This window comes from Colossoma macropomum, unplaced genomic scaffold (genome assembly GCF_904425465.1).
Source record: "Colossoma macropomum unplaced genomic scaffold, Colossoma_macropomum, whole genome shotgun sequence".
NCBI classification, from domain to species: domain Eukaryota; kingdom Metazoa; phylum Chordata; class Actinopteri; order Characiformes; family Serrasalmidae; genus Colossoma; species Colossoma macropomum.
The window spans coordinates 7,955-35,000 of NW_023495976.1; the positions used below are offsets into that span (position 1 = coordinate 7,955).

At 39.5% G+C, this 27,046-nt stretch overlaps 1 protein-coding gene and 1 pseudogene across 1 annotated transcript; both read right to left on the reverse strand.

Annotated features, from left to right (window-relative positions):
* Positions 1-16,097: 16,097 nt before the first annotated feature.
* LOC118803879 lies at positions 16,098-18,093 on the reverse strand (annotated as a pseudogene).
* A 2,259-nt stretch (positions 18,094-20,352) lies between these two features.
* Positions 20,353-26,707, reverse strand: LOC118803878 (tripartite motif-containing protein 16-like). The gene is made up of 6 exons (XM_036564418.1): positions 26,093-26,707; positions 25,305-25,400; positions 24,864-25,097; positions 23,032-23,191; positions 22,240-22,296; positions 20,353-21,238 (listed from the first exon to the last, which is right to left on the reverse strand). Exons 1-6 carry the CDS (start codon positions 26,681-26,683, stop codon positions 20,691-20,693), a joined length of 1,686 nt encoding a protein of 561 aa, XP_036420311.1. The 5' UTR covers positions 26,684-26,707; the 3' UTR covers positions 20,353-20,690.
* Positions 26,708-27,046: the final 339 nt, after the last annotated feature.

The window sequence follows — 27,046 nt, forward strand, 5'->3', positions numbered from 1 at the left end:
GCTGGAAACGCCTTTTCAGAGTATCTGAGCGTACACAAGGAAGATTTCCTTGTACAGATTTGGTCATCCATGTTAAACATTTAGAATTCAGGCTCAAAAAATGTGATTTTAGGTCAGTTCCTTTAGAGTGAACGAGCATTTCATGTCAGAAAAGCCTTTTTTTAATCATTATAATGTCTTCACGTTAAGAGAATACTGCACAGCTGTTCTAGCCTTTCTAAGGCGTTTCAGCGCTTCTGGAGTGCTGGAAACTCCTTTTCAGAGTATCTGAGCGTATACAACGACGATTTCATTATTGTACAGATTTGGTCATCCATGTTAATTCTTTAGAATTCAATCTCATAAAATGTGATTTTTGGTCAGTTCCTTTACAGTGAACGCATATTTCATGTCAGAAAAGCCTTTTTTTATCATTATAATGTCTTCACGTTAAGAGAATACTGCACAGCTGTTCTAGCCTTTCTAAAGCTTTTCATAGCGTTTCTAGCCTTTCTAAGGCGTTTCAGCGCTTCTGGAGTGCTGGAAACGCCTTTTCAGAGTATCTGAGCGTATACAATGACGATTTCATTATTGTACAGATTTGGTCATGCATGTTAATCATTTAGAATTCAGGCTCATAAAATGTGATTTTAGGTCAGTTCCTTTAGAGTGAACGAGCATTTCATGTCAGAAAAGCCTTTTTTTTAATCATTATAATGTCTTCACGTTAAGAGAATACTGCACAGCTGTTCTAGCCTTTCTAAAGCATTTCAGCGCCTCTGGAGTGCTGGAAACGCCTTTTCAGAGTATCTGAGCGTATACAACGACGATTTCATTATTGTACAGATTTGGTCATCCATGTTAAACCTTTAGAATTCAATCTCATAAAATGTGATTTTTGGTCAGTTCCTTTAGAGTGAACGAGCATTTCATGTCAGAAAAGCCTTTTTTTATCATTATAATGTCTTCACGTTAAGAGAATACTGCACAGCTGTTCTAGCCTTTCTAAAGCGTTTCAGCTCTCCTGGAGTGCTGGAAGCGCCTTTTCAGTGTATCTGAGCGTATACAATGAAGATTTCATTATAGTACAGGTTTGGTCACTAAAGTTAATGCTTCTCATAAATTGTGATTTTAGGTCAGTTCCTATGTAGAGACATGGTATTTGACGGCCGAAAATCCTTTTTATTGTATGTTCAGGTGCAGAGAATACTGCAAAGCGTTTCTAGCCTTTCTAAAGCGTTTCAGCGCTTCTGGAGTGCTGGAAACGCCTTTTCAGAGTATCTGAGCGTATACAACGACGATTTCATTATTGTACAGATTTGGTCATCCATGTTAAACCTTTAGATTTCAGTCTCATAAAATGTGATTTTTGGACAGTTCCTTTACAGTGAACGTGTATTTCATGTCAGAAAAGCCTTTTTTAATCATAATGATTTCTTCACGTTAAGAGAATACTGCATAGCGTTTCTAGCCTTTCTAAAGCGTTTCAGCTCTCCTGGAGTGCTGGAAGCGCCTTTTCAGTGTATCTGAGCGTATACAATGACGATTTCATTATTGTACAGATTTGGTCATCCATGTTAAACCTTTAGAATTCAGTCTCATAAAATGTGATTTTTGGTCAGTTCCTTTACAGTGAACGAGTATTTCATGGCAGAAAAGCCTTTTTTTATCATTATAATGTCTTCACGTTCAGAGAATACTGCACAGCTGTTCTAGCCTTTCTAAAGCATTTCAGCGCCTCTGGAGTGCTGGAAGCGCCTTTTCAGAGTATCTGAGCGTATACAACGACGATTTCATTATTGTACAGATTTGGTCATCCATGAAAAACTTTAATTCATGCTCATAAATTGTGATTTTAGGTCAGTTCCTTGTAGATGAACAGGTGTTTATGGCAGAAAAGCCTTTTTATTGTATGTTCAGGTGCAGAGAATACTGCATAGCGTTTCTAGCCTTTCTAAAGCATTTCAGCGCCTCTGGAGTGCTGGAAACGCCTTTTCAGAGTATCTGAGCGTATACAACGACGATTTCATTATTGTACAGATTTGGTCATCCATGTTAAACCTTTAGAATTCAGGCTCATAAAATGTGATTTTAGGTCAGTTCCTTTAGAGTGAACAGGTGTTTAATGGCAGAAAAGCCTTTTTTATTGTATGTTTCAGGTGCAGAGAATACTGCACAGCTGTTCTAGCCTTTCTAAAGCGTTTCAGCGCCTCTGGAGTGCTGGAAACGCCTTTTCAGAGTATCTGAGCGTATACAACGACGATTTCATTATTGTACAGATTTGGTCATCCATGTTAAACATTTAGAATTCATGCTCATAAAATGTGATTTTTGGTCAGTTCCTTTAGAGTGAACGAGTATTTCATGGCAGAAAAGCCTTTTTTTATCATTATAATGTCTTCACGTTAAGAGAATACTGCACAGCTGTTCTAGCCTTTCTAAAGCGTTTCAGCGCCTCTGGAGTGCTGGAAGCGCCTTTTCAGAGTATCTGAGCGTATACAACGACGATTTCATTATTGTACAGATTTGGTCATCCATGTTAAACCTTTAGAATTCAGGCTCATAAAATGTGATTTTAGGTCAGTTCCTTTAGAGTGAACAGGTGTTTAATGGCAGAAAAGCCTTTTATTGTATGTTCAGGTGCAGAGAATACTGCATAGCGTTTCTAGCCTTTCTAAGGCGTTTCAGCGCCTCTGGAGTGCTGGAAACGCCTTTTCAGAGTATCTGAGCGTATACAACGACGATTTCATTATTGTACAGATTTGGTCATCCATGTTAAACTTTTAGAATTCAGGCTCATAAAATGTGATTTTTGGTCAGTTCCTTTACAGTGAACGAGTATTTCATGGCAGAAAAGCCTTTTTTTATCATTATAATGTCTTCACGTTAAGAGAATACTGCACAGCTGTTCTAGCCTTTCTAAAGCGTTTCAGCGCCTCTGGAGTGCTGGAAGCGCCTTTTCAGTGTATCTGAGCGTATACAACGACGATTTCATTATTGTACAGATTTGGTCATCCATGTTAAACCTTTAGAATTCAGGCTCATAAATGTGATTTTTAGGTCAGTTCCTTTAGAGTGAACGGTGTTTAATGGCAGAAAAGCCTTTTATTGTATGTTCAGGTCAGAGAATACTGCACTAGCGTTTCTAGCCTTTCTAAGGCGTTTCAGCGCCTCTGGAGTGCTGGAAACGCCTTTTCAGAGTATCTGAGCGTATACAACGACGATTTCATTATTGTACAGATTTGGTCACTAAAGTTAATGCTTCTCATAAATTGTGATTTTAGGTCAGTTCCTATGTAGAGACATGGTATTTGATGGCAGAAAAGCCTTTTTATTGTATGTTCAGGTTCAGAGAATACGACATAGCGTTTCTAGCCTTTCTAAAGCATTTCAGCGCCTCTGGAGTGCTGGAAACGCCTTTTCAGAGTATCTGAGCGTATACAACGACGATTTCATTATTGTACAGATTTGGTCATCCATGAAAAACCTTTAGAATTCAGGCTCATAAAATGTGATTTTAGATCAGTTCCTTTAGAGTGAACAGGTGTTTAATGGCAGAAAAGCCTTTTATTGTATGTTCAGGTGCAGAGAATACTGCACAGCTGTTCTAGCCTTTCTAAAGCATTTCAGCGCCTCTGGAGTGCTGGAAACGCCTTTTCAGAGTATCTGAGCGTATACAACGACGATTTCATTATTGTACAGATTTGGTCATCCATGTTAAACCTTTAGAATTCAGGCTCATAAAATGTGATTTTTGGTCAGTTCCTTTACAGTGAACGAGTATTTCATGGCAGAAAAGCCTTTTTTTAATCATTATAATGTCTTCACGTTAAGAGAATACTGCACAGCTGTTCTAGCCTTTCTAAAGCGTTTCAGCGCTTCTGGAGTGCTGGAAACGCCTTTTCAGAGTATCTGAGCGTATACAATGACGATTTCATTATTGTACAGATTTGGTCATCCATGAAAAACCTTTAGAATTCAGGCTCATAAAATGTGATTTTAGGTCAGTTCCTTTAGAGTGAACAGGTGTTTAATGGCAGAAAAGCCTTTTATTGTATGTTCAGGTGCAGAGAATACTGCATAGCGTTTCTAGCCTTTCTAAGGCGTTTCAGCGCTTCTGGAGTGCTGGAAACGCCTTTTCAGAGTATCTGAGCGTATACAACGACGATTTCATTATTGTACAGATTTGGTCATCCATGTTAAACCTTTAGAATTCAGGCTCATAAAATGTGATTTTTGGTCAGTTCCTTTACAGTGAACGAGTATTTCATGGCAGAAAAGCCTTTTTTTAATCATTATAATGTCTTCACGTTAAGAGAATACTGCACAGCTGTTCTAGCCTTTCTAAAGCGTTTCAGCGCCTCTGGAGTGCTGGAAACGCCTTTTCAGAGTATCTGAGCGTATACAACGACGATTTCATTATTGTACAGATTTGGTCATCCATGTAAACTTTAGAATTCATGCTCATAAAATGTGATTTTAGGTCAGTTCCTTTAGAGTGAACAGGTGTTTAATGGCAGAAAAGCCTTTTTCTTGTATGTTCAGGTGCAGAGAATGCTGCATAGCGTTTCTAGCCTTTCTAAAGCGTTTCAGCGCCTCTGGAGTGCTGGAAGCGCCTTTTCAGAGTATCTGAGCGTATACAACGACGATTTCATTATTGTACAGATTTGGTCATCCATGTTAAACCTTTAGATTTCAGTCTCATAAAATGTGATTTTTGGACAGTTCCTTTACAGTGAACGTGTATTTCATGTCAGAAAAGCCTTTTTTAATCATTATAATGTCTTCACGTTAAGAGAATACTGCACAGCTGTTCTAGCCTTTCTAAAGCATTTCAGCGCCTCTGGAGTGCTGGAAACGCCTTTTCAGAGTATCTGAGCGTATACAACGACGATTTCATTATTGTACAGATTTGGTCATCCATGTTAAACCTTTAGAATTCAGGTTCATAAAATGTGATTTTTGGTCAGTTCCTTTAGAGTGAACGAGCATTTCATGTCAGAAAAGCCTTTTTTTAATCATTATAATGTCTTCACGTTAAGAGAATACTGCACAGCTGTTCTAGCCTTTCTAAAGCATTTCAGCGCCTCTGGAGTGCTGGAAACGCCTTTTCAGAGTATCTGAGCGTATACAACGACGATTTCATTATTGTACAGATTTGGTCATCCATGTTAAACCTTTAGAATTCAGGCTCATAAAATGTGATTTTAGGTCAGTTCCTTTAGAGTGAACAGGTGTTTAATGGCAGAAAAGCCTTTTATTGTATGTTCAGGTGCAGAGAATACTGCATAGCGTTTCTAGCCTTTCTAAAGCGTTTCAGCGCCTCTGGAGTGCTGGAAACGCCTTTTCAGAGTATCTGAGCGTATACAACGACGATTTCATTATTGTACAGATTTGGTCATCCATGTTAAACCTTTAGAATTCAGGCTCATAAAATGTGATTTTTGGTCAGTTCCTTTAGAGTGAACGAGTATTTCATGTCAGAAAAGCCTTTTTTTAATCATTATAATGTCTTCACGTTAAGAGAATACTGCACAGCTGTTCTAGCCTTTCTAAAGCGTTTCAGCGCCTCTGGAGTGCTGGAAGCGCCTTTTCAGAGTATCTGAGCGTATACAACGACGATTTCATTATTGTACAGATTTGGTCATCTAAACGCTAATGCTTGCTCATAAATTGTGATTTTAGGTCAGTTCCTTGTAGATGACATGGTATTTGATGGCCGAAAATCCTTTTTATTGTATGTTCAGGTGCAGAGAATACTGCATAGCGTTTCTAGCCTTTCTAAAGCGTTTCAGCGCCTCTGGAGTGCTGGAAACGCCTTTTCAGAGTATCTGAGCGTATACAACGACGACTTCATTATTGTACAGATTTGGTCACTAAAGTTAATGCTTCTCATAAATTGTGATTTTAGGTCAGTTCCTATGTAGAGACATGGTATTTGATGGCAGAAAATCCTTTTTATTGTATGTTCAGGTTCAGAGAATACTGCATAGCGTTTCTAGCCTTTCTAAAGCATTTCAGCGCCTCTGGAGTGCTGGAAACGCCTTTTCAGAGTATCTGAGCGTATACAACGACGATTTCATTATTGTACAGATTTGGTCATCCATGTTAAACTTTAGAATTCAATCTCATAAAATGTGATTTTTGGTCAGTTCCTTTAGAGTGAACGGCATTTCATGTCAGAAAAGCCTTTTTTTAATCATTATAATGTCTTCACGTCAGAGAATACTGCATAGCGTTTCTAGCCTTTCTAAAGCGTTTCAGCGCCTCTGGAGTGCTGGAAGCGCCTTTTCAGTGTATCTGAGCGTATACAAGGAAGATTTCATTATTGTACAGATTTGGTCATCCATGTTAAACATTTAGAATTCATGCTCATAAAATGTGATTTTAGGTCAGTTCCTTTAGAGTGAACAGGTGTTTAATGGCAGAAAAGCCTTTTATTGTATGTTCAGGTGCAGAGAATACTGCATAGCGTTTCTAGCCTTTCTAAAGCGTTTCAGCGCTTCTGGAGTGCTGGAAACGCCTTTTCAGAGTATCTGAGCGTATACAACGACGATTTCATTATTGTACAGATTTGGTCATCCATGTTAAACCTTTAGAATTCAGTCTCATAAAATGTGATTTTGGTCAGTTCCTTTACAGTGAACGGTATTTCAGTCAGAAAAGCCTTTTTTTTATCATTATATGTCTTCACGTTCAGAGAATACTGCACAGCGTGTTCTAGCCTTTCTAAAGCGTTTTCAGCGCTTCTGGAGTGCTGGAAACGCCTTTTCAGAGTATCTGAGCGTATACAACGACGACTTCATTATTGTACAGATTTGGTCACTAAAGTTTGAATTCAGTCTCATAAATGTGATTTTAGGTCAGTTCCTATGTAGAGACATGGTATTTGACGGCAGAAAATCCTTTTTATTGTATGTTCAGGTTCAGAGAATACGACATAGCGTTTCTAGCCTTTCTAAAGCGTTTCAGCGCTTCTTGAGTGCTGGAAACGCCTTTTCAGTGTATCTGAGCGTATACAACGACGATTTCATTATTGTACACGTTTGCTCACCCATGTTCAAGCTTTACACTTCAGTCTCAAAAAATTGTGATGTATTGTCAGTTTCTTTCCAGTGACAGGGTAATAAATGCAGAAAAGCCTTTTTTAAATCATTGTAATGTCTTCACATTCACAGAATAGTGCATATCGTTTCTAGCCTTTCTAAAGCGTTTCAGCGCTTCTGGAGTGCTGGAAACGCCTTTTCAGGGTCACTTAGAGGCTACACCAAATATTTCAGTATTGTACAAGTGAAGTCACCCAAGATGAAGCTATCAAGTTTGTTCTCCTGAAAATATGATTAGAGTTCAGTTTCTTTATGAAGAAAGTGTTTTATTAGTTAGAAATAATATTATAGTATGATCCATATTAAGTCTTCACGTTTAGAGAATACTGCACAGCTGTTCTAGCATGTTTACCACTGTGCTGCATCACCTTTTAACAGCACTGTGTAAGCGTTTAAGAACTGGGAAGACCAGTTGCTGTTTTGAAAGTGAAATGTTTTCCTGTTCTTGCTCAATGTAGGATTTCAGCCGCTCAACAGTTCAGGATCTCCTTTGTATTTTTCGTCATATTTTTCAATTTATAATGCACCAATTGTTGTCAATGGTGACAGGTCTAGACTTTATGCAGGCCAATTTAGCAAGCGGACTCTTTTACTATGGAACCATGCTGCTGTAATACGTGCAGAATGTGGTTTAGCATTGTCTTGCTGAAATAAGCAAGGCCTTCCCTGAAAAAGACATCATCTAGATGGCAGCATATATCGTTTAGCATTAATGGTGCCTTCACAAATGTGCATGTCACCCATGCCATGTGCACTACTGCACTCCCATACCATCACAGATGCTGACTTTTGAACTTTGTGCTGATAACAAGCCTCTTTAGCCCAGAGGACGCAGCATCCATGATCTCCAAAAAAATTCCAAATTTTGACTCGTGGGACTACAAGACACTTTTCCACTTCACCTCAGTCCATCTTAAATGGCAGAATTTCTGGATTCTGTTTATATTTGGTTTCTTCTTTGCATTTTAGACTTTTAACTTGCATTTTTGTGGATGCAGCGACGAACTGTTTTCACAGGGTTTTTCAGAAGTGTTTGAGCCCATGCAGTGATTTCCACTACAGAATCATGTCTGTTTTTAATGCAGTGCTGCCTGAGGGCCTGAAGATCACAGCCATCCAATATTGCATACAGAGATTTCTCTGGATTCTCTGAATCTTTTAATGGTATTATGTCCCCTCGATGATAAAATCCCCAAGTTTTTTGCTGTATTACATTGAGAAACTTTATTCTTGAATGGTTGCACTATTTGATTGTGCAGTTTTTCACAGAGTGATGAACCACCTACCCCTCTCTACTTCTGAGGGCTCAGCCTCTGAGATGCTCTTTTGTACTTGTGAGATGTTCCACTGTGGTTTTTTTTAGCATTACACAAATTTACCAGTCTTCTTGTTGCCTCTGTCAGAACTTTTTTTGACTCGTGTTGAATTCAAAATGGGCATATATATTAAAAAAAAAACATTTCTAAGTTTCAGTCTTTGTACTATTTTCAATTAAATATAGGACTTAAATGATAAATACTATGGTGACTTTTATTTTGACAGGCATTTTTTGATTTTGTATTAATTTAAACTTATACTTACCTGAGGTCCAGGGGGACCCAGGCGAGGTGGGAGCCAGGTCGCTGGTACCTGTAAAGAAGAAAATATAATGTTAAATATAGCTAGTTTAGCAATCATTTCTAAGATAAATGTGCACGTGTATATATGAAGTAAATGGCCATTGTACGTATGTATATAGGTGATTTATGTGTGTATTGTCTGTTCTATTGTCAGCCCTAGACTGTGGATAATGGTATGACCCAGAGTTAATGTGCGCGGAGCTACCAGGTTAAAAGGGAAGGGGGACAATGGAGGAGTTGAAGTATGTTTGGGGAAGGTCTGTGTGGCTTCGCAGCCTGAGACCCAATGCAACAGAATCGCTTTAGTTCTGTGTGAGGCAAATGGCTGCCGGATGCTGACTGCGGAGTCCGTGGAGTCATTTGGCTACAGTTTTGTTTTCTTTTCATTTTTCTCTCGCGAGTGTAAATACTTTTGTGTGCAAAAACCACAATAAACTTCAGAGCACTGTGGAATTGAGTTCTGATGTCCAAGAGTGTTGAATGGGGAGCCTCCAGACCACTTATTGACCACAACACCACAAATTGACCACGCTTACCACACTATGACATTTGCATGGGCCACATTTTGTTTTTTTTATCTTATGTTAAATTTAGTAAATACACAGTATTTGTGCATAAAAATATGAACTTATTTTCACTCAGAAAATTAACCCAATGTTTGCATACAACTATGTGTGTGTGTGTGTGTGTGTGGCCACTTTATTAGATAAAACCCCTGTCCACTGTATCAGCTTCACTTACCATACAGGTGCACTTTGTAGTTCTACAATTACAGACTGTAGTCCATCTGTTTCTCTGCATACTTTGTTAGCTCCTCTTCCACTGTCTGCTGCTTTAGACACAACTACCTTGTCGTTCCACCTTGTACATGTAAAGTAGTAGACTACAGCTCATCTGTTGCTGCACAGTTTGCATTAGTTTTCCTCTTGATCTAATCAGTGGTCAGTTTCTGGACACAAAACAGTGGACATATTTGGTTGGCCAACTGTTCTCAGCCGGCAGTGACTCTGAATAGTTAAAAAAGCTGTTGTGTGTGATCCACTTAGTGCAGCACACATAACACGCAATAACATTCCACTACCATGTCACCGCCACATTAGTGTCACTGCAGTGCAGAGAATCATCTGCCACCCAAATAATACCTGCTTTGTGGTGGTTCTGTGGGGGTCCTGACCACTGAATATCAGGGTAAAAGGAAACTAATACAGTATGCAGAGAAACAGATGGACTACAATCTGATGTACAAAGTGCTCCTGTTTGGTAAGTGGACCTAAAAAATTGACAGTGAGTGTAGCCTGAGTGTAGGTAGGTGTACCAAATAATGCAGACCGTGTATATATATATATATATATATATATATACATACACTCACTTGTGGTGGGATAGCTTCTCCCCATCAAGCACCTGTTGGTCATTTTCTTAAAACCTCAGACTCCATCTCCATTGATTCTTTCCTGCTTTAGTGAAACGGTACCCCTTCAGCAGAGTTAATCTGTACAAAAAAACAAACATTTTTCACTCAGTGTTATGTGAATATAATCTATGTGCTACTTAAGTATAATCACATCCTTCTATTATTATTATTATTAATATTATTATTATTATCATTACTACTACTAACAATAATACTACTACTGTACACTTCCAATTGTGTTAAGAAATCAATATAAATAAGTATGTTTTGAATAAAGTACGTATTTACTTGAAAGAGACCCTTTCAAAGCTTGTAAACAATGATGAAGTTGCAAACATGTACAACATTTCTCAAAATTCTCTGGTGTTATTAGCGATAAAAATCTCTGGATATATGTTTGTTTGAGTCAGTGTTCGGATTTTAAGGGGTCTGAAAAAAAAAATGCTTTCCAGGTAAAATCTCAACCCTTTGTGAATCAATTAACGATGCTGGAATCAATTAACGGTACTGGTAGGTGCTGGTTTACTACAGTCATGTGTAGCAGAATTCCAAAGCAACTCTGCTATAACAATGGAAAACATTTTTTTATGTTAAGCATATCGACTTTTATGTCTGCACGTTAAGAGAATACTGGACAGTGGTTCCAGCCTTTCTAAAGCTTTTCAGCGCTTCTGGAGTGCTGGAAACGCCTTTTCAGTGTATCTGAGCGTATTCAACGACGATTTCATTATTGTACAGATTTGGTCACTCAAGTAAATGCTTTAGGGTTCTGTCTCATAAAATTGTGATTTTAGGTCAGTTCCTTAATTGAGAAATGGTATTTGACGGCAGAAAAGCCTTTTTATTGTATGTTCAGGTTGAGATAATACTGCATACCCAGATAGCAAAGTAACGTTGAATCAAAGGTGACTCACAGTTGTCCAGTTCAACGCAGAACTGTTGAATCAACGTTGATTTTTGACGTTGATTCAACAGAAAAGTGCACATACTGTTCCACGTTGAATCAACGTTGAAAATCCGTTGAAACTAGATGCTGGATCAACTCCGTTTCAACGCTGCCTGAGGGCCTGTAGATCACAGCCATCCAATATTGCCTACAGAGATTTCTCTGGATTCTCTGAATCTTTTAATGATGTTACGTCCCCTAGATGATAAAATCTCCACGTTTTTTGCTGTATTACATTGAGAAACTTTTTGTACTTGAATGGTTGCACTATTTGATTGTGCAGTTTTTCACAGAGTGGTGAACCACCTACCCCTCTCTACTTCTGAGGACTCAGCCTCTGAGACGCTCTTTTTTACTTGTGAGATGTTCCACTGTGGTTTTTTTTAGCATTACACAAATTTACCAGTCTTCTTGTTGCCCCTGTCAGAACTTTTTTGACTCGTGTTGAATTCAAAATGGGCATATATATTAAAAAAAAAAAAAAACACTAAAATGTGATGTGCAGCGTAAGGGTTCTCCAGGACCAGGGTTTGGAACCTGTATTGTAGGCGAATGGCAATGTGTGTGTGTGAGACAGAGAGCGTACCTTTTAAAGCTCCAAACTTCTCTGGTCTCTAGGGGGTCTTGAGCTGGGCTTTTGTTGTGGGACTGCGTTTTTCCTCCAAGCTCCTGTTGGCTGTTTTGCCGTAAGCCTCAGACTTAGCTTTTGGACAAGAACTCTATCTCAACTGATTCTCCTCTGTTCCACTGAAAAGGTACTGTTTCCCCCCTATCTGTACAAGAAACAAACATTTTTCACTCGGTATAATATTACTAACATAATATTATCAACGTAGGGCTGTGTGTACAAAAGGTTTGAATATCCCTGTTTAACATGTTTAACATGTTGGAAAAAATAAAACACAAAATATAAAATGTGCTGTGTGTGATGATGTTAGGTTACCCTAACACATCACCAGGACTACAATTCACCTTTCCTCAATAAATACTATGGTGACTTTTATTTTGACAGGCATTTTTTGATTTTGTATTAATTTAAACTTATACTTACCTGAGGTCCAGGGGGACCCAGGCGAGGTGGGAGCCAGGTCGCTGGTACCTGTAAAGAAGAAAATATAATGTTAAATATAGCTAGTTTAGCAATCATTTCTAAGATAAATGTGCACGTGTATATATGAAGTAAATGGCCATTGTACGTATGTATATAGGTGATTTATGTGTGTATTGTCTGTTCTATTGTCAGCCCTAGACTGTGGATAATGGTATGACCCAGAGTTAATGTGCGTGGAGCTACCAGGTTAAAAGGGAAGGGGGACAATGGAGGAGTTGAAGTATGTTTGGGGAAGGTCTGTGTGGCTTCGCAGCCTGAGACCCAATGCAACAGAATCGCTTTAGTTCTGTGTGAGGCAAATGGCTGCCGGATGCTGACTGCGGAGTCCGTGGAGTCATTTGGCTACAGTTTTGTTTTCTTTTCATTTTTCTCTCGCGAGTGTAAATACTTTTGTGTGCAAAAACAATAAACAATAAACTTCAGAGCACTGTGGAATTGAGTTCTGACGTCCAAGAGTGTTGAATGGGGAGCCTCCAGACCACTTATTGACCACAACACCACAAATTGACCACGCTTACCACACTATGACATTTGCATGGGCCACATTTTGTTTTTTTTATCTTATGTTAAATTTAGTAAATACACAGTATTTGTGCATAAAAATATGAACTTATTTTCACTCAGAAAATTAACCCAATGTTTGCATACAACTATGTGTGTGTGTGTGTGTGTGTGGCCACTTTATTAGATAAAACCCCTGTCCACTGTATCAGCTTCACTTACCATACAGGTGCACTTTGTAGTTCTACAATTACAGACTGTAGTCCATCTGTTTCTCTGCATACTTTGTTAGCTCCTCTTCCACTGTCTGCTGCTTTAGACACAACTACCTTGTCGTTCCACCTTGTACATGTAAAGTAGTAGACTACAGCTCATCTGTTGCTGCACAGTTTGCATTAGTTTTCCTCTTGATCTAATCAGTGGTCAGTTTCTGGACACAAAACAGTGGACATATTTGGTTGGCCAACTGTTCTCAGCCGGCAGTGACTCTGAATAGTTAAAAAAGCTGTTGTGTGTGATCCACTTAGTGCAGCACACATAACACGCAATAACATTCCACTACCATGTCACCGCCACGTTAGTGTCACTGCAGTGCAGAGAATCATCTACCACCCAAATAATACCTGCTTTGTGGTGGTCCTGTGGGGGTCCTGACCACTGAATATCAGGGTAAAAGGAAACTAATACAGTATGCAGAGAAACAGATGGACTACAAGCTGATGTACAAAGTGCTCCTGTTTGGTAAGTGGACCTACAAAATTGACAGTGAGTGTAGCCTGAGTGTAGGTAGGTGTACCAAATAACGCAGACCGTGTGTATATATATATATATATATATATATATATATATATATATATATATATATATATATCACATACACTCACTTGTGGTGGGATAGCTTCTCCCCATCAAGCACCTGTTGGTCATTTTCTTTAAACCTCAGACTCCATCTCCATTGATTCTTTCCTGCTTTAGTGAAACGGTACCCCTTCAGCAGAGTTAATCTGTACAAAAAACAAACATTTTTCACTCAGTGTTATGTGAATATAATCTATGTGCTACTTAAGTATAATCACATCCTTCTATTATTATTATTATTAATATTATTATTATTATCATTACTACTACTAACAATAATACTACTACTGTACACTTCCAATTGTGTTAAGAAATCAATATAAATAAGTATGTTTTGAATAAAGTACGTATTTACTTGAAAGAGACCCTTTCAAAGCTTGTAAACAATGATGAAGTTGCAAACATGTACAACATTTCTCAAAATTCTCTGGTGTTATTAGCGATAAAAATCTCTGGATAGATGTTTGTTTGAGTCAGTGTTCGGATTTTAAGGGGTCTGAAAAAAAAAATGCTTTCCAGGTAAAATCTCAACCCTTTGTGAATCAATTAACGGCGCTGGAATCAATTAACGGTACTGGTAGGTGCTGGTTTACTACAATCATGTGTAGCAGAATTCCAAAGCAACTCTGCTATAACAATGGAAAACATTTTTTTATGTTAAGCATATCGACTTTTATGTCTGCACGTTAAGAGAATACTGCACAGCTGTTCTAGGCTTTTTAAAGCGTTTGAGCACTGCAGGAGTGCTGGAAACGCCTTTTCAGTGTATCTGAGTGTATACAATGACGACTTCATTATTGTACAGATTTGGTCACCCATGTTAAAGCTTTGCAATTCAGTCTCAAGAAAATGTGATTTTAGGTCAGTTCCTTAATCGAGAAATGGTATTTGACGGCAGAAAAGCCTTTTTATTTCATGTTCAGGTTGAGATAATACTGCATACCCAGATAGCAAAGTAACGTTGAATCAACGGTGATTCACAGTTGTCCAGTTCAACGCAGAACTGTTGAATCAACGTTGATTTTTGACGTTGATTCAACGGAAAAGTGCACATACTGTTCCACGTTGAATCAACGTTGAAAATCCGTTGAAACTAGATGCTGGATCAACTCGGTTTCAATGCTGCCTGAGGGCCTGTAGATCACAGCCATCCAATATTGCCTACAGAGATTTCTCTGGATTCTCTGAATCTTTTAATGATGTTATGTCCCCTAGATGATAAAATCTCCAAGTTTTTTGCTGTATTACATTGAGAAACTTTTTGTACTTGAATGGTTGCACTATTTGATTGTGCAGTTTTTCACAGAGTGGTGAACCACCTACCCCTCTCTACTTCTGAGGACTCAGCCTCTGAGACGCTCTTTTTTACTTGTGAGATGTTCCACTGTGGTTTTTTTTAGCATTACACAAATTTACCAGTCTTCTTGTTGCCCCTGTCAGAACTTTTTTGACTCGTGTTGAATTCAAAATGGGCATATATATTAAAAAAAAAAAAAAAAAAAAAAAAAAAACACTAAAATGTGATGTGCAGCGTAAGGGTTCTCCAGGACCAGGGTTTGGAACCTGTATTGTAGGCGAATGGCAATGTGTGTGTGTGAGACAGAGAGCGTACCTTTTAAAGCTCCAAACTTCTCTGGTCTCTAGGGGGTCTTGAGCTGGGCTACTGTTGTGGGACTGCTTTTTCCCTCCAAGCTCCTGTTGGCTGTTTTGCTGTAAACCTCAGAATTAGCTTTTGGACAAGAACTCTATCTCAATTGATTCTCCTCTGTTCCACTGAAAAGGTACTGTTTCCCCCCTATCTGTACAAGAAACAAACATTTTTCACTCGGTATAATATTACTAACATAATATTATCAACGTAGGGCTGTGTGTACAAAAGGTTTGAATATCCCTGTTTAACATGTTTAACATGTTGGAAAAAATAAAACACAAAATATAAAATGTGCTATGCGTGATGATGTTAGCTTACCCTAACACATCACCAGGACTACAATTCACCTTTCCTCAATAATTACTATGGTGACTTTTATTTTGACAGGCATTTTTTGATTTTGTATTAATTTAAACTTATACTTACCTGAGGTCCAGGGGGACCCAGGCGAGGTGGGAGCCAGGTCGCTGGTACCTGTAAAGAAGAAAATATAATGTTAAATATAGCTAGTTTAGCAATCATTTCTAAGATAAATGTGCACGTGTATATATGAAGTAAATGGCCATTGTACGTATGTATATAGGTGATTTATGTGTGTATTGTCTGTTCTATTGTCTACCTGAACTGTGGATCATGGTATGAACCAGAGTTTAATGTGCGATGAGCTACCAGGTTTAACAGGGAAGGGGTACTATGGAGGAGTTGAAGTATGTTTGGGGTGGTCTGAGTGGATCAGGACACAGCAGTGCTACTGGAGTTTTTAACACCTCAGTGTCACTGCTGGACTCGAGAATAGTCCACCAACCAAAAATATCCAGCCAACAGCGTCCTGTGGGCAGCGTCCTGTGACCACTGATGAAGGACTAGAGGATGACGAATGACTGCAGCAGATGAGCTATCGTCTCTGACTTTATATCTACAAGGTGGACTGACAAGGTAGGCGTGTCTGATAGAGTGGACAGTGTAGTGGACACAGGGTTTAGATTCCACCTAAGTGCACCTATATAGTAAGTGGAGCTGATAAAATGGACAATGAGTGTAGAAACAAGGAGGTGGTCATAATGTTATGCCTGATCGGTGTTGTAGTGCTTTGTTGCCATCACTCTGCTCCCACACTGCACCGCTCACATGCTCTGCAACCAACATGAGACAGTCCATGTTCCTCTTTATGAATCTAGAGGTCATTATGTCACACACCTTTAGTGTTACAGTTCTATAGATCAGACAGTGATTGTTACCTGGAGGAAATGGATGTGATCCTCTGTGTGTGAAAGCTGCTCCAGCTCAGTGTTTCTCCTCTTTAGATCAGCAATCTCCTGCTTCAGTTGCTCCAGGAGTTTTTCAGTTTGTCTCAGTTGGTTCTTCTCCTGAGCTCTGATCAGCTCTGTTACCTCAGAGCGCTTTTTCTCAATGGAGCGGATCAGCTCAGTAAGATCCTCTCACTGTCCTCCACTGCTGCCTGTGCAGAGCTCTGTTACAACACACACACAAGATGGAGCTCCATTTACACACCAGCTATCATTCACTCTCTCACTGGGACTCTAGATGACTCACTGTCCACATTGTGGCAGTGTAGGATCTCTAAGTGTCCAACACTGGACTCCTCGCTGTCTGACTGCAGGAGAGTCTGACTGAGCTGTGAAACAGCTGCTCCAGCAGATCTCTGCTCACTACTCACCTTAAGAGTCTTCACAGCCTGTTTCACCTCCTGCAGCTTCTTCTCTTTCTCCTGGAGTCTCTGCTGGGATTTCCTCTGCATCTCCTTCAGCTGATTCTGAGGAGAAAGAATTTGTACTCTAGTTCATTTTAACAGCAGCTGAAGAGTTAAAGTTCACTCTAGTTCTACATGTGAGATAAAGCTGTAAATATCCTGGAAGATGGTGTTGGCTGGTCAAAGGTTTGCTGACCTTTTCGACTAGTTTATTGCTAACAGTAAGTAACGTCAGGTTTATTTAACACTTTCCTACCAAAATCACAACATTTTCAATATCATTTCCCATAAACTGACCACCTGTATAAAGTGTGTGATTCAGTAAAGAATCAGATTCTAGATCAGAATTTCAACTTCTCACCTGTTTGTCTTTTCTTTCTGCTACAGCTGCAAACTGTATCGTGGCCCTTGTGTTCATCCATCGTACACAAATAACAGACAAACTTTTGGTCAGTACGGCAGTAGATCTCGATCAGTTTATCATGTTGAGGGCAGATCTTCTCTTGTAGCTGTTTGGAGGCTTCAACCAGCTTGTGCTTCTTAAAGGCAGGAGACTGATAGTGAGGTTTAAGATGAGTTTCACAATAAGAAGCCAGACACACCAAACAGGACTTGATGGCTTGCGTTTTCTCCCAGTGCAGAAATCACACTCCACATCTCCAGGTCCAGCGTAACAGTGAGCAGGAGGAGCAGCTTGGAGTTCTGTCTTCTTCAGTTTCTCCACCACTTCAGCCAGCATGTTGTTTCTGCGTAGAACAGGCCTTGGAGTGTAAGTCTCTCTGCACTGGGGGCAGCTGTAGACCCCCCTCTGATCATCCTGATCCCAGCAGCCATTAATACACACCATACAGAAACTGTGTCCACAGGGAGTCGTCACTGGATCCCTCAGCAGATCCAGACAGACTGGACAGCTGAACTGGTCCTGATCTACTGAAATACTGGCCTCGGCCATTTTCCTGCACTCACAGACGGAGAGAGAGCAGCTCTCTGGGTTCAGTTTCGTTTTCTCTGAAATGAAGGAGCAGCAGAGTGGGAGTGGCTGCATGTGGAAGGATTTGATTGGTCAGAAGTCTGAATCATTATTTTTTTCATTAAAAGCTCAATGTCTACAGATATTCTAACTCAGAACTTATTAGTGAAACGATTATTAGTGTTTCTTCTACTAAAATAGTCTATACAGTGGAGCAGACAGTTCACTTATGACGTTACATGTTAATTCTATTGTAATTAAAGTCGGTGTTGCTCCAGTTTGAATGTATAGAGAGTTAAAAAACTAAACTGGCACATTTTATATACTGACAAATTACTCTGAATGAGTTCTGAATGTTTGTAAGTCTAAATGTATCCAGTGTGTTTGGACCTTTTGTCTGTTTTCTAATATTAAACTTCTTCTCTTCACACATCTAACATGAATTTGAATCTGTTTCTTTAACTGTTGTTTGAACCGATAGTAACTTTATTGGAGTCATAATAATTTAAACTGGTCTAAGGAGGGTCCAGCTACAAAGAGGATGAGGTTTGGTTATTTTTCAGTCACTATACTTGATCAGAGACACAGTCCATGCAGGGAAAAATATATCTGGATTATAAAAGTACAGAAAACAGCATTTGAGATGTTACTATAGATTTAATTTAGTCAGTTTGGTTTATGAGGTTTGGATACGTAAGAGACAAAGATTTATGAACAGGAAGTGTTTCTATGATTAAGAAAATGACTGGTGAGTAAAGTTTGACGCTTCAGTGGACGGAGAGCTGTGGAGTGAAAAATTCTGAAAATCATATTTTTATGCTTAAAGAGTTCCAGATATGGTGTGATGAGTGTTCATGCTTTATAGCAGAATGATAATGCAGTGCTCTACATCACCACAGAGGGGCAGCACAGCACTGCTCTGAAGCCTGTCTCTGGAGTCTAAAGTGTAGGGGGATAAAGAGTCTTTTATTTTTTAAAGGAATTCAGTGAATTGTGCATTTTCTTCATTTTTGTCCTGATGTAGAACCTTCATGTGCTTCTCCTTGTAGGGAGCGGTTTACTAGGTTTTATCTAGAGCCTTACTGGCTGGAGGGGAACCTGTGGCTGAAATCCAAAGAACAATCTCCAAAAGCCACTGAGACATGCTGTTGGCTGAGGAGGGGGACGAGAGCAGAACCACCAAGCATGAAGATGAGACCCCCAATCTGAATAATCCCCTGTTTCACCAGGTTCAAAGAGAGAGCAGCTTCCCACAACGGCCTCAGAAAAAAAACGGTGAAAATGTTACACTGGCATTTGTATCAAGATACACAATAGTTTTCTAAGTTATACGAACCAGTATGTGCTCGACCAGGCTTGCGTTTGGTCTGATACCTTTTCTCTGAGGCCTTTTGGTCTGACGGCGTTTGGTCTGATGTTCAGTTTCTCCAGATCTGAGACCTGACGGCGTTTTTTTCTCGAGACTCAAAGTTGTTTAGCTTGAGGAATAATGCCGTTCTGACTCTGAGGTCTGAGGATGTCCTAAAATGTACCCCCGCCTAGTGCTAAATTAACATACATTTGCATGACGATCAGTTTTCGGAAACGTAAAGTAAATCTCCAGCAGGTGGCGCTGATGTTTGTTTGCTTTTGCCTTTTCATTCTGACACTTAAAGCGCGTCCACGCCGAAAACTGAATCACAAACCATCACTTTGCTGTTGATTTATCTATTTTGCATTTTCATTTTCATCAGATATTCAGTCGATTGCAATCAAAAATAAATCAGAACGTAAATACTGGATTTTGATTTTTGTTTAGACGTGTAAGTGAAGTTTGGATTTTCTTTTCTTTATTAGCTTTTTCATTTTAGATTTGGCCATGAAATACCAGAATAAGGACTAAAATGAAATTTCAAATAGCTGATTTAAATTTATTTTTATTTTTGTCACAAATGACTCGTGCTCATGTGAAAAATGAAATTGTAAATTCAGTTATTTCGTTTCATTTTCAATTTTGGCAGGATATTTGTGCAGATATTTGGAAAAAGAAATGGCAAAAAGAGGTTTGCATTTACATTTTATTGCTTTAATATTATTTTTTTTTGGCTGGATTTGCTTCCCATACATGGCAGCTCAAGTGTCATTAAAACAAAACTATACTAAATGCGAAGAAATTCTGAAAATCATCTCAGTTTGATGTAATTCTACTTTTCACTCAAATTGTTATGCTGATGATCTAATTTGTAATGAAAAACTACATAAGCAAGAAAAGCAAAATAGCATTTTCACTTTTGGACCCCAATGTATGTTTTAATGTTTTGTAATGAGACTGATTAATGAAGCTCTTCACATAAGTGGTCAATGCTTTTTAACCTCATACGGGAAAAATACCTGCATGTATTTAGTGTATACATTATATTTTCATGGAAAGCAAAACGTCAATAAAACAAATTATATTTCATTACAGTTTTTCTTTATGTAAAGCATTTTTAAACAATGGTACCAAAACCGTTTTTTAAAGATTTCTTGAGTTTTATTGATGCCAAATATACATTAAATCAATGGAAATCTAGCTACTATAAGGCTGTAAGAGTTTGTAGCTCAGTGTGATTAGAATACAGAATTCTTATACTTTTACCAAAGCCCAGTTTGTCACTGTATACAGATATTTTCATTCGGCTCTGTTACTGAAAACACTTTAGACTCATTATCTTAGTTTCTTTAAGGCTCAAACAGCTGAGACAACCAAACCCACCCAGGAAGCTGAGGGAATGGGGTCTGAACATTTTCAAAACATGACATATTGAATTGTGCAACAAGGTAACCATGATATACAACATACACATCATTTTGGATCACACAGCCTCACAGTTCCACCACTAACCCCAATCCTACCATGAACCCAGAATCCAGCATAGAGAGGCTGAGTGAATGTAGTGTGGACTGTGTGTAGGAGGGTCATTGTGTCAGAGACGCTGTAGAAGGACAGAGTTCCTGCACTGTGATCCACATACACTCCTATTCTGGAGGATGATGAGGCTGAGATCTTAGTCTGAATGTTGTTGTGATAGAAAGAGAGAGAGGGAGAACACCGCAGACTCCAGGACTGACTGTTGTGTCCAAACCAGCTCTCATTTCCCCCTCCTTTCCTGCTGATCCCTTTATATGAGACTGATATGTACAGCTCCCATATTCTACTACTGCTCCACTCAACCTCCCAGTAACAGCGTCCACTCACACTCTCCTTACTCAACACCTGATACCAGCAGTCAAATCTCTCTGGATGATCAAAGTAAAGCTGATATATCCCAGTGTTTGTCACCACTCTGTTCTCCTCAGACAGAATGAGGTACTGATTCACCGTGTTGGGATCCAGAGTCAGACGACAGAAATCTAATAAAAAAGAAAAGAAATATGAACATTTCAGAATGAGAAGCTAATAATTTTTCATTCAGTTCACATTTCTATTATTTTAGGAAATTCTTAATCATTGATCAAAACTATAACATTCATATTACTATGTGTGTGTTTGTGTGTGTGGCGAGTGTGTGATGTGTGAGTGTGTTGTGTGTGATGTGTGTGTGTTGGGTGTTAATGTGTGTGTGCTGTGTGTTAGTGTGTGTATGTGTTGTGTGTGTGTGTGTGTGTGTTATGTGTGTGATGTGTGTGTGTCTGTTGTATGTTAGTGTGTGTGTGTATATGTTGTGTGTGTGTTGTTTGGTAGTGTGTATGTGTGTATATGTGTGTGTGTGTGTGTGTATGTTGTGTGTGTACATGTGCGTGTGTACGTGTTGTGTGTGTGTATGTGTGCGTGTATGTGTTTGTGTGTAACTGTTTGTGTGTGTGTCTGTGCATGTGAGTGTGTGTGCGTGTGTATGTGCAAGTGTGCATGTGTGTGTGTGTGTGTGTGCGTGTGTGTGTGTGTGTGTGTGAGTTTTGTGTGTGTGTGTGTGTGTATGAGTGTGTGTGTCTGTGTGTGTGTGTGAGTGTTGTGTGTGAGTGTGTGTGTGTATATGAGTGTGTGTGTGTGTGTGTGTGTGTGTGAGTGTTGTGTGTGAGTGTGTGTGTGTATATGAGTGTGTGTGTGTGTGTATATGAGCGTGTGTGTGTGTGTGTGTGTGAGTGTTGTGTGTGAGTGTGTGTGTGTATATGAGTGTGTGTGTGTGTGTATATGAGTGTGTGTGTGTGTGTGTGAGTGTGTGTGTGAGTGTTGTGTGTGAGTGTGTGTGTATATGAGTGTGTGTGTGTGTGTGTGTGTGTGAGTGTTGTGTGTGAGTGTGTGTGTGTATATGAGTGTGTGTGTGTGTGTATATGAGTGTGTGTGTGTGTGTGTGTATATGAGTGTGTGTGTGTGTGTGTATATGAGTGTGTGTGTGTGTGTATTGTGTACATACACTGTAGGAAATCTTTGATTTTTGGCTCTGGGGGTAAAATCATCTGAACTGCTGAAACTGTGGAGAAAGAAAATGAAACGTTTTCATTTAAAACTACTTTCTAAAAAGGATGGAGATCAGACACTTTCACCAAAAACAATCTCTTTGTTCTCTCTCTCAAACAATTTTAGTATTGTTTATTAAAATTAATCTTATAAACATAAAGGTCTTATTACTCGCTGTCGTAGCCACAGAACTTACATATTAATTTAATAATAGTTACTGTATAAATAATAGAACCTCTAAATAGTTTATGTTTTTATATATTACTAGATTACTTAATTTGTGTAAGCATGTGTGTGTGTGTGTGTGTGTGTGTGTGTGTGGTCAGAGTCTATATGTGAGTTGTAGAATATTGAGAATTGTAAATGTAGACTGTTAGTAATACGTAGACTGTTAGTAATAAAGATACTGTGCAGGTACATTTTTCATTTATCAAGGTTTTAAACAACGTAAATGTAACTCAAAGGTATAACAGTGGTTTTAAGGTCCAGTTGTGTACCTTAAATTTGTTTTTCCCAGTGGAAAAGTCTGTTTTTGTACCTTTTCATAACTGAATGTTTTAAAATAGAACAATAAAATAAAAAGCCTGGAGACAAGACGGGGTGTGTGGAGAGTGTAGAGTTCAGCAGTCAGAGTAAGAGAGGAATATTAGATCATTAGTGTGTTAAAGTGATGAAATCTTATGTCTGATTTTCACTCTGAACAACTAAAGATGTTCATCATTGTTTCACAGCAGGAAGCTCCTCTTACCATGTGTAGAGATTTTACTGAACTCCTGCTTGCAGAATTCCTCTAGTCTCTCTTTCAGATCAGAGAGAGATTTCCTCACTCCATCAAATGAGAGATGCTGATGGACAGTGATGCTGGGTGAGTCCTCAGATCCAGAAGAGACACAGAGAGACTGGAAACTCTACAGAGAGAAACACAATGGAGAGAGAACAATGTACAAGAGGAAAGTTCAGCATCATCCTTAATGGCCCTAACTTTCTCTACTGGAGACAAACACTCACCTGAAATGCAGTGACCCACATAAGTCACACTGGGAGGTCAAAATAGAGAGTAAGGAGTATGTGTCAACCTGGTTTATTTCATAAACTATTGCACTGTTGGGGTTCTGCCTCCTCCTTGACTCTTCCTCATGCTCACCTTGCATGTGATGTGCATTCATTTTAGGCTTTACTTTGATATGGCCTGGTTCTGATTACTCTCAGTATCTCTGCACTTTTTTATCTATGGGTCACTTTTTCTGTCAGTGTCTTTAAAACCACAGTCACCAACAAAGTGTGGACCCTCACAGTGGTAACTTTCCACTGGTTTGGAGGACATGTCTGACTTCCTTTCTGATACGCGATGTGCCTGATGATGCCACTCATCTGGTCATGTGTATGTCTGGTGTTAGTAGCCACTGACTCCATGGATTATACACTCGAAAGCGCGTTTGTGAAAGTCAGTGTGGTTTCTCTGAACAGCTGATGCTGCATACTGTCATCATTTATACCACAGACTACACTGCCGTGCAGTATGTCCCTTAACACTGTTCCAAATCCTCAGAGCTCAGAGGGCTGCTGTAGTCCTTGAATTAAGTCTTCCTTGGGTTGCCAAATTCCGAATCATTTTGTAGGTTTTAGCTGCATAAACACTGAAGAGGACGGAACGCTGCTTAGCTTCATCAGCTATGCTATTCACCAGGATAAAGTGCTCAACCTAATTGCCGTCTTCATCCACAGTTTCACAGATGGAATCAAACATAGCGGTAACACTGTCTATAAACGTCACATTTGTAAGCATCTCAGCATTATTAGTAGTGTTAATAACATGCTATACTGTCAGTGCCAAAGAGGTCAGTCCCAGCTTGGAGAGCTTAAAGTAAAGACAAATACAAATTTATTAATTTCCTGAGATTTCCAATATTTTATTTCTCATTGCTGGTGCTGTTAGGGCTGCATCTTCAGGGCTTCAGTGCTGAATATTCTGATGCTCCATCAGGCTGTCCAGCCTAGGGCTGTTGCTACAATGTGCTTTTCTTAACTAGCACTCTTACTTTAAATGTTACACTACATCACAGCAAACCAAGTATCCGTGGGCCCCTCCCCTTAACCCCCTCTGACATCACACTGAGTGTGAAGTCACTGTGGAGTGAAGGCCTGGAAAGGAAGAGGCGAGATAGTAAAGCACTGTTATTGTAATTTGTTCCCTCACTGATTCTAATGTCAAGCACTAGAACTTCACTCTGTAACACTAATATACTATACTTCACTACAGTAATACTAATTTCTGCTAGCATTCTATTGGATATGCAGTGTTAAGTTAGTGCCAGGCTAACGGTGGTGTAAACTTTTTTTGAAGAGTGTTTTGTATGTGTTGAATAAGTTGTGGTCATGAATGATTTGAGGTACCCTGACAATTTAGGAAATGCTAACAGGGTTTGAGCTGCCGAGACTAGCAGTGCTCTAAAAGCCTCTTGTTGACACAACATGCAGAACATGAAACATCAATGCTTGTTCACATATCTTCAATGTCAGTCAGAGTTTCAGAGTCTTTCTGATTTCATGTTTCTCAGTAGATCAGATAGTGATGGTTACCTGGAGGAAATGGATGTGATCCTCTGTGTGTGAAAGCTGCTCCAGCTCAGTGTCTCTCCTCTTTAGATCCGCAATCTCCTGCTCCAGTTGCTCCAGGAGTTCTTCAGCTCCACTCAGTTCAGCCTCCTCCTGAGCTCTGATCAGCTCTGTTACCTCAGAGCGCTTTTTCTCAATGGAGCGGATCAGCTCAGTAAAGATCCTCTCACTGTCCTCCACTGCTGCCTGTGCAGAGCTCTGTTACAACACACACACAAGATGGAGCTCCATTTACACACCAGCTATCATTCACTCTCTCACTGGGACTCTAGATGACTCACTGTCCACATTGTGGCTGTGTAGGATCTCTAAGTGTCCAACACTGGACTCCTCACTGTCTGACTGGAGGAGAGTCTGACTGAGCTGTGAAACAGCTGCTCCAGCAGATCTCTGCTCACTACTCACCTTAAGAGTCTTCACAGCCTGTTTGACCTCCTGCAGCTTCTTCTCTTTCTCCTGGAGTCTCTGCTGAGATTTCCTCTGCATTTCCTTCAGCTGATTCTGAGGAAAAACATTTTATATAGTTATTTCGACATACAAGCAGGCCTGTGCACAGACATTTTGTCCTTAATTAGCTCAATGAGGTGTGTTACGGGGGGATGGAGGTGAAACCTGCAGGAAGGTAGATCTTCAGGAGGAGTGTTGATGTCCACACAATAAACTTATCAAATTGAGATTAACGGCTAAGTTATAACTGTATTTTAGAGTTTGACAGAGTCTGGCATACATTAATGTTTTTATGATACATAAACTTTCTTTAGTAGGTTATTTATATCCCAGCTTGCCAAAATTGGATTTGGTTGTTGTTGAAATGAGTTACATGATGTAATGTGATGCTGAAGTTATCAGTGCTTTGTTTTTGACATTTTCATGCACTGTTGTGATGAGTGTATCTGTGCCAAGTAGGAGTTAACTGTGGGGAAATCTCTACAAGCAGGAGGTTTCACTTGAAATGTGTGCTGGGAGAAAAGAGCTGGCTGATGAAATGTTGATTGACTTGTTTGACTCGTTTAGTATTAACAATGTGACAGATAAATTATTTAAGCTACCACTCCCTCCCCCACAAGCGTCACATAAGTCATTTCAGTCACTTAAAATATACAGTTACAGTTTCAATTCCGTACCTATATAATCCAACTTACGTAAGAAAAACTGATTAAACATAAAGTCATTCAATAAATTATTGTTCTTACCTGTTTCTCAGACCGTTCTGCTGCAGCTGCAACTGTATCATGACCTTTGTGTTCATACTTCGTACACAAATAACAGATGCAGCTTTGGTCAGTACGACAGAAGATCTCGATTACTTTATCATGTTGAGGGCAGATCTTCTCTTGTAGCTGTTTGGAGGCTTCGACCAGCTTGTGCTTCTTAAAGGCAGGAGACTGATAGTGAGGTTTAAGATGAGTTTCACAATAAGAAGCCAGACACACCAAACAGGACTTGATGGCTTTGCGTTTTCTCCCAGTGCAGAAATCACACTCCACATCTCCAGGTCCAGCGTAACAGTGAGCAGGAGGAGCAGCTTGGAGTTCTGTCTTCTTCAGTTTCTCCACCACTTCAGCCAGCATGTTGTTTCTGCGTAGAACAGGCCTTGGAGTGAAGGTCTCTCTGCACTGGGGGCAGCTGTAGACCCCCCTCTGATCACCCTGATCCCAACAGCCATTAATACACACCATACAGAAACTGTGTCCACAGGGAATAGCCACTGGATCCTTCAGCAGAGCCAGACAGACTGGACAGCTGAACTGGTCCTGATCTACTGAAATACTGGCCTCGGCCATTTTCCTGCACTCACAGCCTGAAAGAGAGAGCAGCTCTCTGAGATCAGTTTTGTTTGCTTGGAATGAAATGAGCTGCAAAGTGGGCGTGGTTACCTGTGTAAGATTGTGATTGGACAGAACTCTTATTTGAGTTAAACCTTCAATATCTATAGACATTCTTACTCAGATCTCATTTCAGTCAGTGGTGAACAGAGTGTTTTCTATCAGAAGAAAGTTTTTCTCCTAAAAATAGTTTATGCAGTGGACTAGGTAAGATGTGAAATTTGCAGAATTTGATCAAAAACTCAAAAACAGCAAGTGGTGAATGAAGTTCTAAAGACAGACCTTTCAGTGGAAGCAGGGATGCAGTAGAACTCTTTTACC

Excerpts from the sequence above, each read along its gene's own strand:
- LOC118803878 (XM_036564418.1), bottom strand. The coding sequence starts at position 26,683 with ATGGCCGAGGCCAGTATTTCAGTAGATCAGGACCAGTTCAGCTGTCCA. Across the intron at positions 25,098-25,304 it reads AGGCTGTGAAGACTCTTAAG|AGCTCTGCACAGGCAGCAGT; the intron begins GTGAGTAGTGAG and ends GTGTTGTAACAG. Across the intron at positions 21,239-22,239 it reads AATCAAAGATTTCCTACAGT|ATTTCTGTCGTCTGACTCTG; the intron begins GTATGTACACAA and ends CTTTTTTATTAG.